The sequence below is a fragment of the Hyperolius riggenbachi genome, chromosome 1 (genome assembly GCF_040937935.1).
Source record: "Hyperolius riggenbachi isolate aHypRig1 chromosome 1, aHypRig1.pri, whole genome shotgun sequence".
NCBI classification, from domain to species: domain Eukaryota; kingdom Metazoa; phylum Chordata; class Amphibia; order Anura; family Hyperoliidae; genus Hyperolius; species Hyperolius riggenbachi.
Genome location: NC_090646.1, coordinates 54,083,626 through 54,098,171, shown reverse-complemented (window position 1 = coordinate 54,098,171; position 14,546 = coordinate 54,083,626). Strand labels below are relative to the sequence as shown.

The 14,546-nt window shown below is 47.2% G+C and overlaps 1 protein-coding gene across 6 annotated transcripts in view; it reads left to right on the top strand.

Moving 5' to 3' along the window:
* DYSF (dysferlin) overlaps positions 1–14,546 on the top strand; it is a 456,891-nt gene that overhangs the window by 398,082 nt on the left and 44,263 nt on the right. For all 6 annotated transcript variants that reach the window (XM_068274344.1, XM_068274325.1, XM_068274335.1 and 3 more), the window contains 2 exons: positions 6,642–6,737; positions 8,286–8,427. In XM_068274344.1, coding sequence (XP_068130445.1) covers positions 6,642–6,737; positions 8,286–8,427 — 238 coding nt within the window. The remainder of the gene's footprint in view (positions 1–6,641; positions 6,738–8,285; positions 8,428–14,546) is intronic.

The following is a 14,546-nucleotide window of genomic DNA, read 5'->3' as shown; positions in this document are numbered from 1 at the left end:
TGCGTCCTGCCGACGCATAGCGCCGGCTTCCGCTGTCCTCCCCGCCTCCTCACCTGTCGCCCTCACCTAGCCTGGCACCTAATAGGGAGAACACAGGCAGAGGGAAGGGGCGGGCTTGAGCAGACTGCTCTCACAGACAGAAAGAACACAGGAAGAGAGGGTGGCGGGCTTGAGCAGACTGCTCTCACTGCTATAGAGCCTCCAGTCCAAGCACACAACTGAGAGCTCAGGTGGTGGTTTGTACAGCAGGAGTACAAGCTCACAGGGCAGATTAGAATGAACCAGACAGCAGGCTAAGTGTCTGTTTTTATGTCCCTTCTAGTATATAGTATTAATTAAAACATGTTGCTTCATCTCTGGTACACTTTAACCCCCCACATCTTATCTTACCCACCCACCCCCACACCTTACCTTAACCCCACACACCAAGGAAAGAAGCAAAAGCAATCCTGCAAAAAATGCTGCACCACCGATTATAAAAATATCAAAACTTTATTGAACATTCTGTATAAACATCATAAAAACATTTAAAACACTTGCTATAAACAGCAAATCAACACAATACAGTATTATGTGGGAACAAAATCACAAATGCCTCACCTCCTATGTCACAAATAAACCTTAACCTTCCTGGCGGTAAGCCCGAGCTGAGCTCGGGCTATGCCGCCGGAAGGCACCGCTCAGGCCCCGCTGGGCCGATTTGCATAATTTTTTTTTTGCTGCACGCAGCTAGCACTTTGCTAGCTGCGTGCAGTGCCCGATCGCCGCCGATCCGCCGCTATCCGTCGCGCCGCAGCCGCCCCCCCCCCCCCCAGACCCCGTGCGCTCCCTGGCCAATCAGTGCCAGGCAGCTCTATGGGGTGGATCGGAATCCTCTTTGACGTCACAATGTCTTTGAACGGGATCTCCTGATCGGAGGGGCTGGGGGGATGCCGCTGAGCAGCGGCTATCATGTAGCGAGACTTTGTCTCGCTACATGAAAAAACAAAAAAAAATAAAAAAAAAAAGATTTGCTGCCCCCTGGCGGATTTTTAGCAAACCGCCAGGAGGGTTAATGGCTGCCACAAATAGTACTTAACGTGGGTTCATGGATTGAACCCACTATTAGGTGTATGAGACCCGGGTCTGAGCTAGTGACTAAAAATTATGTGTGTGAAAAGGATTAAAGGGGTTCTGTGGGGGGTTGTGGAAGAGAAAAGCGGACACTTACCTTGGGCTTCTATCAGCCCGGTGCAGCGGTAATGTCCCACGCCGTCCTCCTCCCATCTGCGGTTCTCCGCCGCCAGCCGCCGGTCTAAGCGGCATGGGATCCAACTGCGGCTGCGCTAGAGTGGCCTCGCACCCGCTCGCTTCCGCCTGCGTCATCGGAAGCTTACTGCGCAGGCGCAGTACAATGCTCCGTTGTACTGCGCCTGCGCAGTAAGCCTCAGATGACGCGAGCGGAGGCACGGCAACGCGCATTATTCGTCTGTATGTCAGACGAATAATAGCCCGGTGCCGGCTGCGGGGAACGGCGGATGGGAGCAGGACGGCGTGGGACATTACCGCTGCATGGGGCTCATAGAAGCCCAAGGTAAGTGGCAGTTTTTCTCTTTAGAAACCCCCACAGAACCCCTTTAAATAGGAACCACCAATAAAAGGCCTCCTATGGATAACCGTGAAAGGAAGATCAAAGAAAGTGCTAAAGTGCAACAATATGCTCATAAATCATGAGAGATGGTAAATATAATCATGTATGAACAGTGCATATAAGGATCACAGGTACCTGTATATTAGGGGGTATACATACGTAGCCCAAGATGGTGGATAAAGGCAGCCATGAAGTAAGGGTGGAGGGAGGCACACAAGACGCTCCACGCGTGGCGTGGTTCAAAAGGACCGCTTCCTCAGGAGCCTTTTGAACCACGCCACGCGTGGAGCGTCTTGTGTGCCTCCCTCCACCCTTACTCCATGGCTGCCTTTATCCACCATCTTGGGCTACGTACAGTGGTGTGAAAAACGATTTGCCCCCTTCCTGATTTCTTATTCTTTTGCATGTTTGTCACACTTAAATGTTTCTGCTCATCAAAAACTGTTAACTATTAGTTAAAGATAACATAATTGAACACAAAATGCAGTTTTAAATGATGGTTTTTATTATTTAGTGAGAAAAAAACCTCAAAACCTACATGGCCCTGTGTGAAAAAGAAATTGCCCCTGAACCTAATAACTGGTTGGGCCACCCTTAGCAGCAATAACTGCAATCAAGCGTTTGCGATAACTTGCAACAAGTCTTTTACAGTGCTCTGGAGGAATTTTAGCCCACTCATCTTTGCAGAATTGCTGTAATTCAGCTTTATTTGAGGGTTTTCTAGCATGAACCGCCTTTTTAAGGTCATGCCACAACATCTCAATAAGATTCAGGTCAGGGCGTTGACTAGGCCACTCCAAAGTCTTCATTTTGTTTTTCTTCAGCCATTCAGAGGTGAATTTGCTGGTGTGTTTTGGGTCATTGTCCTGCTGCAGCACCCAAGATCGCTTCAGCTTGAGTTGACGAACAGATGGCCAGACATTCTCCTTCAGGATTTTTTGGTAGACAGTAGAATTCATGGTTCCATCTATCACAGCAAGTCTTCCAGGTCCTGAAGCAGCAAAACAACCCCAGACCATCACACTACCACCACCATATTTTACTGTTGGTATGATGTTCTTTTGCTGAAATGCTGTGTTACTTCTACGACAGATTTAACAGGACACGCACCTTCCAAAAAGTTCAACTTTTGTCTCGGCGGTCCACAAGGTATTTTCCCACAAGTCTTGGCAATCATTGAGATGTTTTTTTAGCAAAATTGAGACGAGCCTTAATGTTCTTTTTGCTTAAAAGTGGTTTGCGCCTTTGATATCTGCCATGCAGGCCGTTTTCGCCCAGTCTCTTTCTTATGGTGGAGTTGTGAACACTGACCTTAATTGAGGCAAGTGAGGCCTGCAGTTCTTTAGATGTTGTCCTGGGGCCTTTTGTGGCCTCTCGGATGCGTTTTCTCTGCGCTCTTGGGGTAATTTTGGTCGCCCAGCCACTCCTGGGAAGGTTCATCACTGTTCCATGTTTTTGCCATTTGTGGATAATGGCCCTCACTTTGGTTTGCTGGAGTCCCAAAGCTTTAGAAATGGCTTTATAACCTTTACCAGACTGATAGATCTCAATTACAGTACTTTGTTCTCATTTGTTCCTGAATTTCTTTGGATCTTGGCATGATGTCTAGCTTTTGAGGTGCTTTTGGTCTACTTCTCTGTGTCAGATAGCTCCTATTTAAGTGATTTCTTGATTGAAACAGGTGTGGCAGTAATCAGGCCTGGGGGTGACTACAGAAATTGAACTCAGAGTCAGGTGTGATAAACCACAGTTAAGTTACTTTTTAACAAGGGGGGGGGGGCAATCACCTTTTCACACAGGGCCATGTAGATTTGGAGTTTTTTTTCTCACTAAATAATAAAAACCATCATTAAAAACTGCTTTTTGTGTTCAATTATGTTATCTTTGACTAATAGTTAACGGTTTTTGATGAGCAGAAACATTTAAGTGTGACAAACATGCAAAAGAATAAGAAATCAGGAAAGGGGCAAATAGTTTTTCACACCACTGTATGTATACCCCCTAATATACAGGTACCTGTGATCCTTATATGCACTGTTCATACATGATTATATTTACCATCTCTCATGATTTATGAGCATATTGTTGCACTTTAGCACTTTCTTTGATCTTCCTTTCACGGTTATCCATAGGAGGCCTTTTATTGGTGGTTCCTATTTAATCCTTTTCACACACATAATTTTTAGTCACTAGCTCAGACCCGGGTCTCATACACCTAATAGTGGGTTCAATCCATGAACCCACGTTAAGTACTATTTGTAGCAGCCATTAAGGTTTATTTGTGACATAGGAGGTGAGGCATTTGTGATTTTGTTCCCACATAATACTGTATTGTGGTGATTTGCTGGTTATAGCAAGTGTTTTAAATGTTTTTATGGTGTTTATACAGAATGTTCAATAAAGCTTTGTTATATTTATAATTGGTGGTACAGCATTTTTTTGCAGGATTGCTTTTGCTTCTTTCCTTTTGAATTTCCTCCTTTGGTCCTGTGGCTAGCACACCATATGTGTACATATATAATACTTGGAGTGCGGATGCAATCTTTCTTTTACAAATTAACCACACACCCCCATGCCAAACCTTTACTAACCCTCCCAAACCTAACCTTAACAACCTCCCCCCCCCACACACCTATCCTAAACCAACTCCCCCCTACGCCTAACCTCTAACCACCACGCCTTCAAGTCTAACCTTAACCACCCACCCCTAACCTTAACCACCTACTCCCCACACTTAACTTTTACCACCATCCCCTGTGCAAACCCACTGAAAAATCTAAAAGAAATCCCCTTAAAATCGATATTTGAATGGATGCTTATGAGGCCCCCAAACTTCTGCCTTAACCGCCTACCCCCCTTCCACACCTAACCTTAATCCCCCACCCCCATACCACCTACCTTACATTAACCACCCACCCCTCACGCCTATCCTTAACTAACCCTCCCATTCCTAGCCTTAACCACCCACCCCACACCTAACCTTAACCACCCACCCCACACCTAACCTTAACCAGATCCCCCCACGCCTAACCTCTAACCACTACGCCCCCAAGCCTAACCTTAACCACCCACCATTAACCTTAACCACCCACCCCCTACGCCTAACCTTAACCCTTCCTCCCCCATGCCTGACCATAACCACCCACCCCCACACCAACCTTTCACACTGAGCAATGCAGTACGCAATGCAGTATTTTTACCGCACCTATGGAGACATTCATACTACCACAGTACGCATTCCCGACGCTAGGACAAAACTACGTTAACGTGCGTACATGCGTCACTCTGCGTCGGGGCAGAAGTCATGTTACTCTATGGCATCGGCGTCGCAGCACGCATGCACTTTTGCAAACCCGTAGCAGAAAGTGACGGCAAGCGCGCATCACTAACCTGCTTGGCTGGTGGCCAGCCAGGGAATATTGCGTACTAACGCGGCGTTCCCTGAAGGCCTGATTCTGGCAGTGTGATGCGGTGCGGCGGGAGCGATGCACCGCATCGCTGCCGCCAGTTTACAGTGTGAAACCAGCCTTAACCATCACGCCTAACCTTAACCACCCACCGCCCCACACCTAACTTTAACAACTCACCCCTCTCAGATTAACCTAACAACCCCCCATGCCTAACCTTAACCACCCCCATCGCCTAACCATAAGCAGCCACACCTAACCTTAACCACCCTCCCTCCCTCCCGCGCCTAACCTTAACCACCCACCCCACACCTAACTTTCACCACCAGGCCCCGCACCAATCCGCTGGAGAAAAAAAAAACTGTAATGTTTGGGCACCCAAATTTCCCCTTAAAAGCGATATTTGAATGAGCGCATGTGAAGCACCAGAACCTTTGCCGGACTTTCCCAGATTGGGTGAGGAAAACTAAAGCAGATTGTGATGGATTGTGGGAGAACTTCATATCGCCCCCAAAATAGAGAGTGTAGGAATGTAGCACAGATGGATGCAGCGGAGGTTGCACAATCCTTACTGTACTATGAAGTACATGTGTAATAATGTTTATCTGCAGCCTTTACAAGCCCCACAAACCTCCACTTTACTGCCGGCGGGTGAGTTTGGAATGAGAAGGCGCTCTCCTTGGAGCGATAAAAACACGACCCTAAAGAGTTGAAGGAAAGGGCAATATCTGGACTCCGCATGCAGCTGATATTCAGCATATGCCGCAGATCTTACCTGCCAGGACACATGCGGTCCTGTGTGGATGGTTGTGTGGCCCCGCTGCGCACAGCCCGCATATCTCCATCTGGGACCGCAGCCTTCTCCTCTCTGCCAATGAGCAGTGCAGCCTCCATATAGCCCCTCCTCCCAACCTGCTGATAGGACAGTCATCATCCAGCTTTTCACTGACTTTCCTGGGTATTGCCACGATCAGGTAAATGATCGTTTAGATGAACATTAGTATCTGATGCCACCATTGATGCTTGCAGATTCGGCCACATGGAACGATCTTTCATCAGCGGAGATCCCCGATTCATCTGACCGTGATCTGCCTGTGGGTACTTAGCTTAAAGGATACCAGAGCCCAAATGTCTAATGGAGGGGCCATTAGACACCAGGGACCAAAAGGAGGGAGGTTCCCACTAGACATTGAGGTTTCCTGCAAACTGGTTCCAGTGTTCAATTTCGTCCCACTTCTGTATTTGAGTTTGACACGCCTGGCTTGGAGTATTAAAAAAAAAAAAAAAAAAACAATCATTAGAGCTGTCAGTTTCATAAATATGCCCATTAACAGTGCAATATTTTCCTAAGATGCGTTCATTCGATCAGATTTGCAGTATTTATGGATTGTTCCCATAAGCAGGTGGATTAGGGCACTTCCTCTCTTCAGATACGATCATGAAATGCAACATTCCGATTCAATTGTGACAATCTGATATAAATGATCGCATCTGAGGAAAATATTGTACCGTTAATGGGCACCTGTGTAGGATTGCTCTTGGCAATAATTGCGCTCACAAAGCTGCAGACACCAGTGATCGGTTACACTTTGTTTTTCCTCCAGGGTTTATCTGCGCTGCATCGTCTGGAACGCGCGGGATGTTATCTTAGATGATGTCAGCATGAGTGGGGAGAAGATGAGTGACATCTATGTGAAGAGGTGAGAGAGCCCTGTACTGTGTATACTATAAGAGGCAGGGGTCTGTCCTGCTGATATGACATCACACACAGCACCCAATGTACAGACCGAAGCTTGTTCACCACTAGTTCAGTCATCACACGTTAGCATTCAGGGTCGTGGAGTCGGAGTCAGAGCAATTTTTGGGTACCTGGAGATAGAAAGATGTTTGTACCGACTCTACAACTCTGATTCATATGCCACACTTGCTTCTGTTAAAGGGACTCCGAGCACCTCTCATGGGCATGCCTTTAAGCCAGACGACTTCCAACAAAGTCGTGCTATGACCCCTCTGAAGGAGCCTCTTGCAATGGCCATGCGTGTCACTTCCTCTTCCTGCTGCATTCAGTGATGCACTTCCCTAACAGAGAAGACAGGGGTGACCCAGAAGATATAACATAGCCAAGATGGCAGCCGCGATTTTTACATTGAAATTGAATGTAAACTATTTGGTGTAGAACGGCGAATTAGGCATCAAATGAAAGAAGAGAGCACAAGCTACACAAAGCTATGCATCTTTAACTACTTTGCAGTACTGGTCGGAGTCTTAAAGGCATGCCCATAAGAGGTGCTCGGAGTCCCTTTAAGTATACCTTGCTGTTATATATTAATAGATTGCTGACATCTGCAGCACTTTACAGAGTACATAGTCATGTCACTGACTGTCCTCAGAGGAGCTCACAATCGTATCCTACCATGTATTAACAGTGCTATTTTTGGCAAAAAAATCATATTTTCAATAAGATCATTCAGACTGAAAGAAAAGATTGTATTTAATTGAACCACAGCATAAATGAATCCAACTTGCGATTGTATCTATGTAAAATCCAACATGCCGATCGACCACCGGACACCTCAAGTGAGAGGTATATGGAGGCTGCCATATGTATTTCCTTTTAAGCAATACCAGTTGCCTGGCTGCCCCTGCTAATCCTCTGCATCTAATTCTTTCAGCCATAGACCCTGAACAAACATGCAGCAGATCAGGTTTTTCTGACAGTATTGTAAAATCTGACTAGATTAGCTGCATGCTTGTTTCTGGTGTGATTCAGACACTACTGCAGCCAAGTAGATTAGTAGGGCAGCAAGGCAACTGGTATTGTTTAACCGGAAATAAAAATGGCAGCCTCCATATACTTCTCACTTCAGGTTCCCTTTAAGGAAATGTTCAATAAAGCTATCGTTCGGTGCCTCGGCGTCATGTGACAGCATGGCCCGTGTAGCGCACCGCTTTGCCTTCGGACGCACGGAATGAGATAGCGCCATGCGCACATTGTACGGGGCCCATCCTCACAATACGCCTTCTGTTCATCGGCGAGCATTGCGAGCGGCTTTGAATTCTCCCATGACATATTGAGCTGGTTTATATAAAGTCAGGCTGAGTTATATACACAGCTTCCCCCCGCAGAGGTGCTACTCTTTCTGGATCTGGCAGGCGCACATGAAAGCCGGGCCTTTGTTGCAATGACATGTTGTAGGAGTTGTAAAAACAAAACTTCCTCTCCCGCTAACCGTCTCCCCCCCCCACAGCTGGATGATCGGGCATGAGGAGCATAAACAGAAAACAGATGTTCACTACCGATCGATGGGAGGAGAAGGAAACTTCAACTGGAGATTCATCTTCCCCTTCGACTACCTTCCTGCCGAGCAGGTCTGCTCAGTGTCTAAGAAGGTAAGAGTGGCCGGCGTGCGGCGGCGTGACAAAGGCCCGCTGTCTGAGAGCGGCGGCCCACCGCGCGTCAGCGGCCAAGCCTGGCATCCGCTTCTGGTCGATAAATAAACGTTCGGGGGTCAGTCTCTTCTGTTTGTTTAATAGTCCCTAAAAAAAAGCAGCGCGATTGTGGATTTATTAGACGTCGCTAGGCAGCGGCTACAAACTTCGAGCCGGTGTTATTATTTCATATAAAAATAAAATAAATTCAGAGGAACGAGCAGCTAGCTAAACCTGAGGGTGGCCAGACACAAACCAGCGATGGCCTCCCATGTGGTGGGCGGGTACTTGGCTCGGAATCGCGGTTCAGTCGTGATTGGCGCAGTTTTACTTTTTCTCAATGTGTGTTTTGTCACCGCTGATGCTGGCGCAACATTCCTAGCAATCAATGCAGAATAGTGGCCTAGGGCCATACCTAGCTGATCAATGCAGAATAGTGGCCTAGGGCCGTTCCTAGCAATCAATGCAGAATAGTGGCCTAGGGCCGTTCCTAGCAATCAATGCAGAATAGTGGCCTAGGGCCATTCCTAGCTGATCAATGCAGAATAGTGGCCTAGGGCCATACCTAGCTGATCAATGCAGAATAGTGGCCTAGGGCCATACCTAGCTGATCAATGCAGAATAGTGGCCTAGGGCCATTCCTAGCTGATCAATGCAGAATAGTGGCCTAGGGCCATTCCTAGCAATCAATGCAGAATAGTGGCCTAGGGCCATTCCTAGCTGATCAATGCAGAATAGTGGCCTAGGGCCATTCCTAGCAATTAATGCAGAATAGTGGCCTAGGGCCATTCCTAGCTGATCAATGCAGAATAGTGGCCTAGGGCCATTCCTAGCAATCAATGCAGAATAGTGGCCTAGGGCCATTCCTAGCTGATCAATGCAGAATAGTGGCCTAGGGCCATACCTAGCTGATCAATGCAGAATAGTGGCCTAGGGCCATTCCTAGCAATCAATGCAGAATAGTGGCCTAGGGCCATTCCTAGCTGATCAATGCAGAATAGTGGCCTAGGGCCATTCCTAGCAATCAATGCAGAATAGTGGCCTAGGGCCATTCCTAGCAATCAATGCAGAATAGTGGCCTAGGGCCATTCCTAGCTGATCAATGCAGAATAGTGGCCTAGGGCCATTCCTAGCAATCAATGCAGAATAGTGGCCTAGGGCCATTCCTAGCTGATCAATGCAGAATAGTGGCCTAGGGCCATACCTAGCTGATCAATGCAGAATAGTGGCCTAGGGCCATTCCTAGCAATCAATGCAGAATAGTGGCCTAGGGCCATTCCTAGCTGATCAATGCAGAATAGTGGCCTAGGGCCATTCCTAGCAATCAATGCAGAATAGTGGCCTAGGGCCATTCCTAGCAATCAATGCAGAATAGTGGCCTAGGGCCATTCCTAGCAATCAATGCAGAATAGTGGCCTAGGGCCATTCCTAGCAATCAATGCAGAATAGTGGCCTAGGGCCATTCCTGGCTGATCAATGCAGAATAGTGGCCTAGGGCCATTCCTGGCTGATCAATGCAGAATAGTAGCCTAGGGCCATTCCTAGCTGATCAATGCAGAATAGTGGCCTAGGGCCATTCCTAGCTGATCAATGCAGAATAGTGGCCTAGGGCCGTTCCTAGCAATCAATGCAGAATAGTGGCCTAGGGCCATTCCTAGCTGATCAATGCAGAATAGTGGCCTAGGGCCATTCCTAGCCGATCAATGCAGAATAGTGGCCTAGGGCCATACCTAGCAATCAATGCAGAATAGTGGCCTAGGGCCATACCTAGCAATCAATGCAGAATAGTGGCCTAGGGCCGTTCCTAGCAATCAATGCAGAATAGTGGCCTAGGGCCGTTCCTAGCAATCAATGCAGAATAGTGGCCTAGGGCCGTTCCTAGCAATCAATGCAGAATAGTGGCCTAGGGCCATTCCTAGCCGATCAATGCAGAATAGTGGCCTAGGGCCGTTCCTAGCTGATCAATGCAGAATAGTGGCCTAGGGCCATTCCTAGCTGATCAATGCAGAATAGTGGCCTAGGGCCGTTCCTAGCTGATCAATGCAGAATAGTGGCCTAGGGCCATTCCTAGCTGATCAATGCAGAATAGTGGCCTAGGGCCATTCCTAGCTGATCAATGCAGAATAGTGGCCTAGGGCCATACCTAGCAATCAATGCAGAATAGTGGCCTAGGGCCATACCTAGCAATCAATGCAGAATAGTGGCCTAGGGCCATTCCTAGCTGATCAATGCAGAATAGTGGCCTAGGGCCGTTCCTAGCAATCAATGCAGAATAGTGGCCTAGGGCCATTCCTAGCTGATCAATGCAGAATAGTGGCCTAGGGCCATTCCTAGCTGATCAATGCAGAATAGTGGCCTAGGGCCATTCCTAGCAATCAATGCAGAATAGTGGCCTAGGTCCATTCCTAGCAATCAATGCAGAATAGTGGCCTAGGGCCGTTCCTAGCCGATCAATGCAGAATAGTGGCCTAGGGCCATTCCTAGCAATCAATGCAGAATAGTGGCCTAGGGCCGTTCCTAGCCGATCAATGCAGAATAGTGGCCTAGGGCCATTCCTAGCAATCAATGCAGAATAGTGGCCTAGGTCCATTCCTAGCAATCAATGCAGAATAGTGGCCTAGGGCCATTCCTAGCTGATCAATGCAGAATAGTGGCCTAGGTCCATTCCTAGCAATCAATGCAGAATAGTGGCCTAGGGCCATTCCTAGCAATCAATGCAGAATAGTGGCCTAGGTCCATTCCTAGCAATCAATGCAGAATAGTGGCCTAGGTCCATTCCTAGCAATCAATGCAGAATAGTGGCCTAGGGCCATACCTAGCAATCAATGCAGAATAGTGGCCTAGGGCCATTCCTAGCAATCAATGCAGAATAGTGGCCTAGGGCCATTCCTAGCTGATCAATCCAGAATAGTGGCCTAGGGCCATTCCTAGCAATCAATCCAGAATAGTGGCCTAGGGCCATTCCTAGCAATCAATGCAGAATAGTGGCCTAGGGCCATTCCTAGCAATCAATGCAGAATGGTGGCCTAGGTCCATTCCTAGCAATCAATGCAGAATAGTGGCCTAGGGCCATTCCTAGCAATCAATGCAGAATAGTGGCCTAGGTCCATTCCTAGCAATCAATGCAGAATAGTGGCCTAGGTCCATTCCTAGCAATCAATGCAGAATAGTGGCCTAGGTCCATTCCTAGCAATCAATGCAGAATAGTGGCCTAGGGCCATTCCTAGCAATCAATGCAGAATAGTGGCCTAGGGCCATTCCTAGCAATCAATGCAGAATAGTGGCCTAGGGCCATTCCTAGCTGATCAATGCAGAATAGTGGCCTAGGGCCATTCCTAGCAATCAATGCAGAATAGTGGCCTAGGGCCATTCCTAGCTGATCAATGCAGAATAGTGGCCTAGGGCCATTCCTAGCAATCAATGCAGAATAGTGGCCTAGGGCCATTCCTAGCAATCAATGCAGAATAGTGGCCTAGGGCCATTCCTAGCAATCAATGCAGAATAGTGGCCTAGGGCCATTCCTAGCAATCAATGCAGAATAGTGGCCTAGGTCCATTCCTAGCAATCAATGCAGAATAGTGGCCTAGGGCCATTCCTAGCAATCAATGCAGAATAGTGGCCTAGGGCCGTTCCTAGCAATCAATGCAGAATAGTGGCCTAGGTCCATTCCTAGCAATCAATGCAGAATAGTGGCCTAGGGCCATTCCTAGCAATCAATGCAGAATAGTGGCCTAGGGCCATTCCTAGCTGATCACTGCAGAATAGTGGCCTAGGGCCGTTCCTAGCAATCAATGCAGAATAGTGGCCTAGGGCCATTCCTAGCAATCAATGCAGAATAGTGGCCTAGGGCCATTCCTAGCAATCAATGCAGAATAGTGGCCTAGGGCCATTCCTAGCTGATCACTGCAGAATAGTGGCCTAGGGCCATTCCTAGCTGATCACTGCAGAATAGTGGCCTAGGGCCGTTCCTAGCAATCAATGCAGAATAGTGGCCTAGGGCCATTCCTAGCTGATCACTGCAGAATAGTGGCCTAGGGCCGTTCCTAGCAATCAATGCAGAATAGTGGCCTAGGGCCATTCCTAGCAATCAATGCAGAATAGTGGCCTAGGGCCATTCCTAGCTGATCAATGCAGAATAGTGGCCTAGGGCCATGCTCGGATTGGTCAATAGGTCTGGCCAGTTTGTGGAGCTTTTTACATCCGCACTAGTCTGTTAGATCCGGTCACCTTGTTTATAAGGCCAGATTCATTTTAACAGCGATCAGATATCACGGTGTATTCACCAACTCATTTCATGAATTACTGCACCTTACTTATTTTCATCTCAGCTATAATGAGAGCTAATTCATGAGATAAACAGATAAGGAGATAAATCACAAGTTACATTTGAACCTGAACGGAGTAACATTATTTAAAATAAACACATGATGTTCCTGCAAATGAATATTACATACACACCTCGCTGTCAGTTCCTCTCAGAAGCTCACCATTTTCCTCTAACAATGATTCCTTACATTTCTGACAAGAACTGAAATCTACCAGTTGCTGTCAGTGATAACTGAAAGGACAACTGTTGTGCAAGGTAATGTCCATGTGTCCCTATGGTTCAAGTGAGGAATATTACAGTTCAACAGTGTGCTGACCCGGAAGCAGTTACGGGGCCATCCCCATTTTTCACACACATCCAAAGCATGTCGCCGGTCGGGGATGAGGTCACAGAAGACATCGCAGGGCCGGGCTACACATATGTGTGTCAGCGGTGTAGCTGACGATGCGCTGTGTTGCTATGCAAAGGGAGGGGCGGGGACGACAGAGTGACCACGAGCGCCGCATGTGTGATGTCACGAGGTGAGTGGGAGAGCGGTGCGAATAATGGGATCGCGAGGGAGGGGGTGGGGAAGCGGCGTCGCTGGGGTTTCTGATCTGTCCAGCGGATCGCTTTTAGGTTGGGCATCGGGGTTGTTGGGTACCATACACACTCCTGATTGTTGGCTGAGGCGGTCATTATGGCCCTGATTCAATTCCAATTCTCTCTTAGGGCTGGAACCCACTGAAATCAGCAAACGCAAAACGCAACCGCTAGCGTTTTGTCTGAGCGGTTTGCAAGCGGTTTCATGTGCGTTTTTGGTCATGTTTTGCAACATTGTATTTTTTTTGCCCAGCGGGTGCGTAGCGTTTTGCGTTTTGCGTTTTTATCCTGATTGGTCCTGTGAATTATTTTATTTTTGTTACAGTGTGCTGAACCGCAAAACGCTAGCAAAACCGCTCAGTTTAGGTTTTGCTGAGCGTTTCCGCTAGCGGTTCAATACTTTACATTGAAGCGCTAACGCTCCCAAAATGCTGCAGGTCCTGCGTTTGCGTTTCTGAGAAACACAAACGCTCTTGTGGAAGTTGCCCCATCCATTAACATTAGCCCAGCGTTTTGGCAAACTGCTAGCGTATCGCAGTGCTGCCAAAACGCTGCCAAAAGCGCTCCTGTGGGTTCCAGCCCTTAAGGTGGCCACACACGATACAATAAAATGATCCGATTTTACAGTAATTTGATAAAAACGATCGGATCTCCCTAAAAAATCGAAAGCTTTTTTTTTATTCGAAATAAAAGCTTTCGATAAAATCCGATCGGATTTCCCGTTTTCTTCGATTTTAATCGATCCGGAATGCCAGATATTTTTCTTCAATGTTTCTAAAGATTGTATGGTGTGTGTTGGATTGTCAGTTTATTAATATACACACCCTAGCAATTTTGTCAGAGTTTCCAATCATTGTTATCATAATTGGGGGAAAAATTGAATATACGTGTGTGATACATTGGTCATATTTTTGAAATCTTACAATTAGTCAGAAAAATGTATTGCAATTCTTAAATTGAACAGATATTTAAAAAATTGTATGGTGTGTGGCCATCTTTAGGAGATACTTTTCATCTTCTGTTTAAAGAGAACGTGAACTGAAAATAAAAAGTCAAAATAACCATACACAGGTCATACTTACCTCCTGCGTTGTCTACTTCTATTTCTCTTCTCCTGCGTCCCATTTGTCCACTGTGATTAATGGAATACTCCATCCTCCATTTTGAAAAT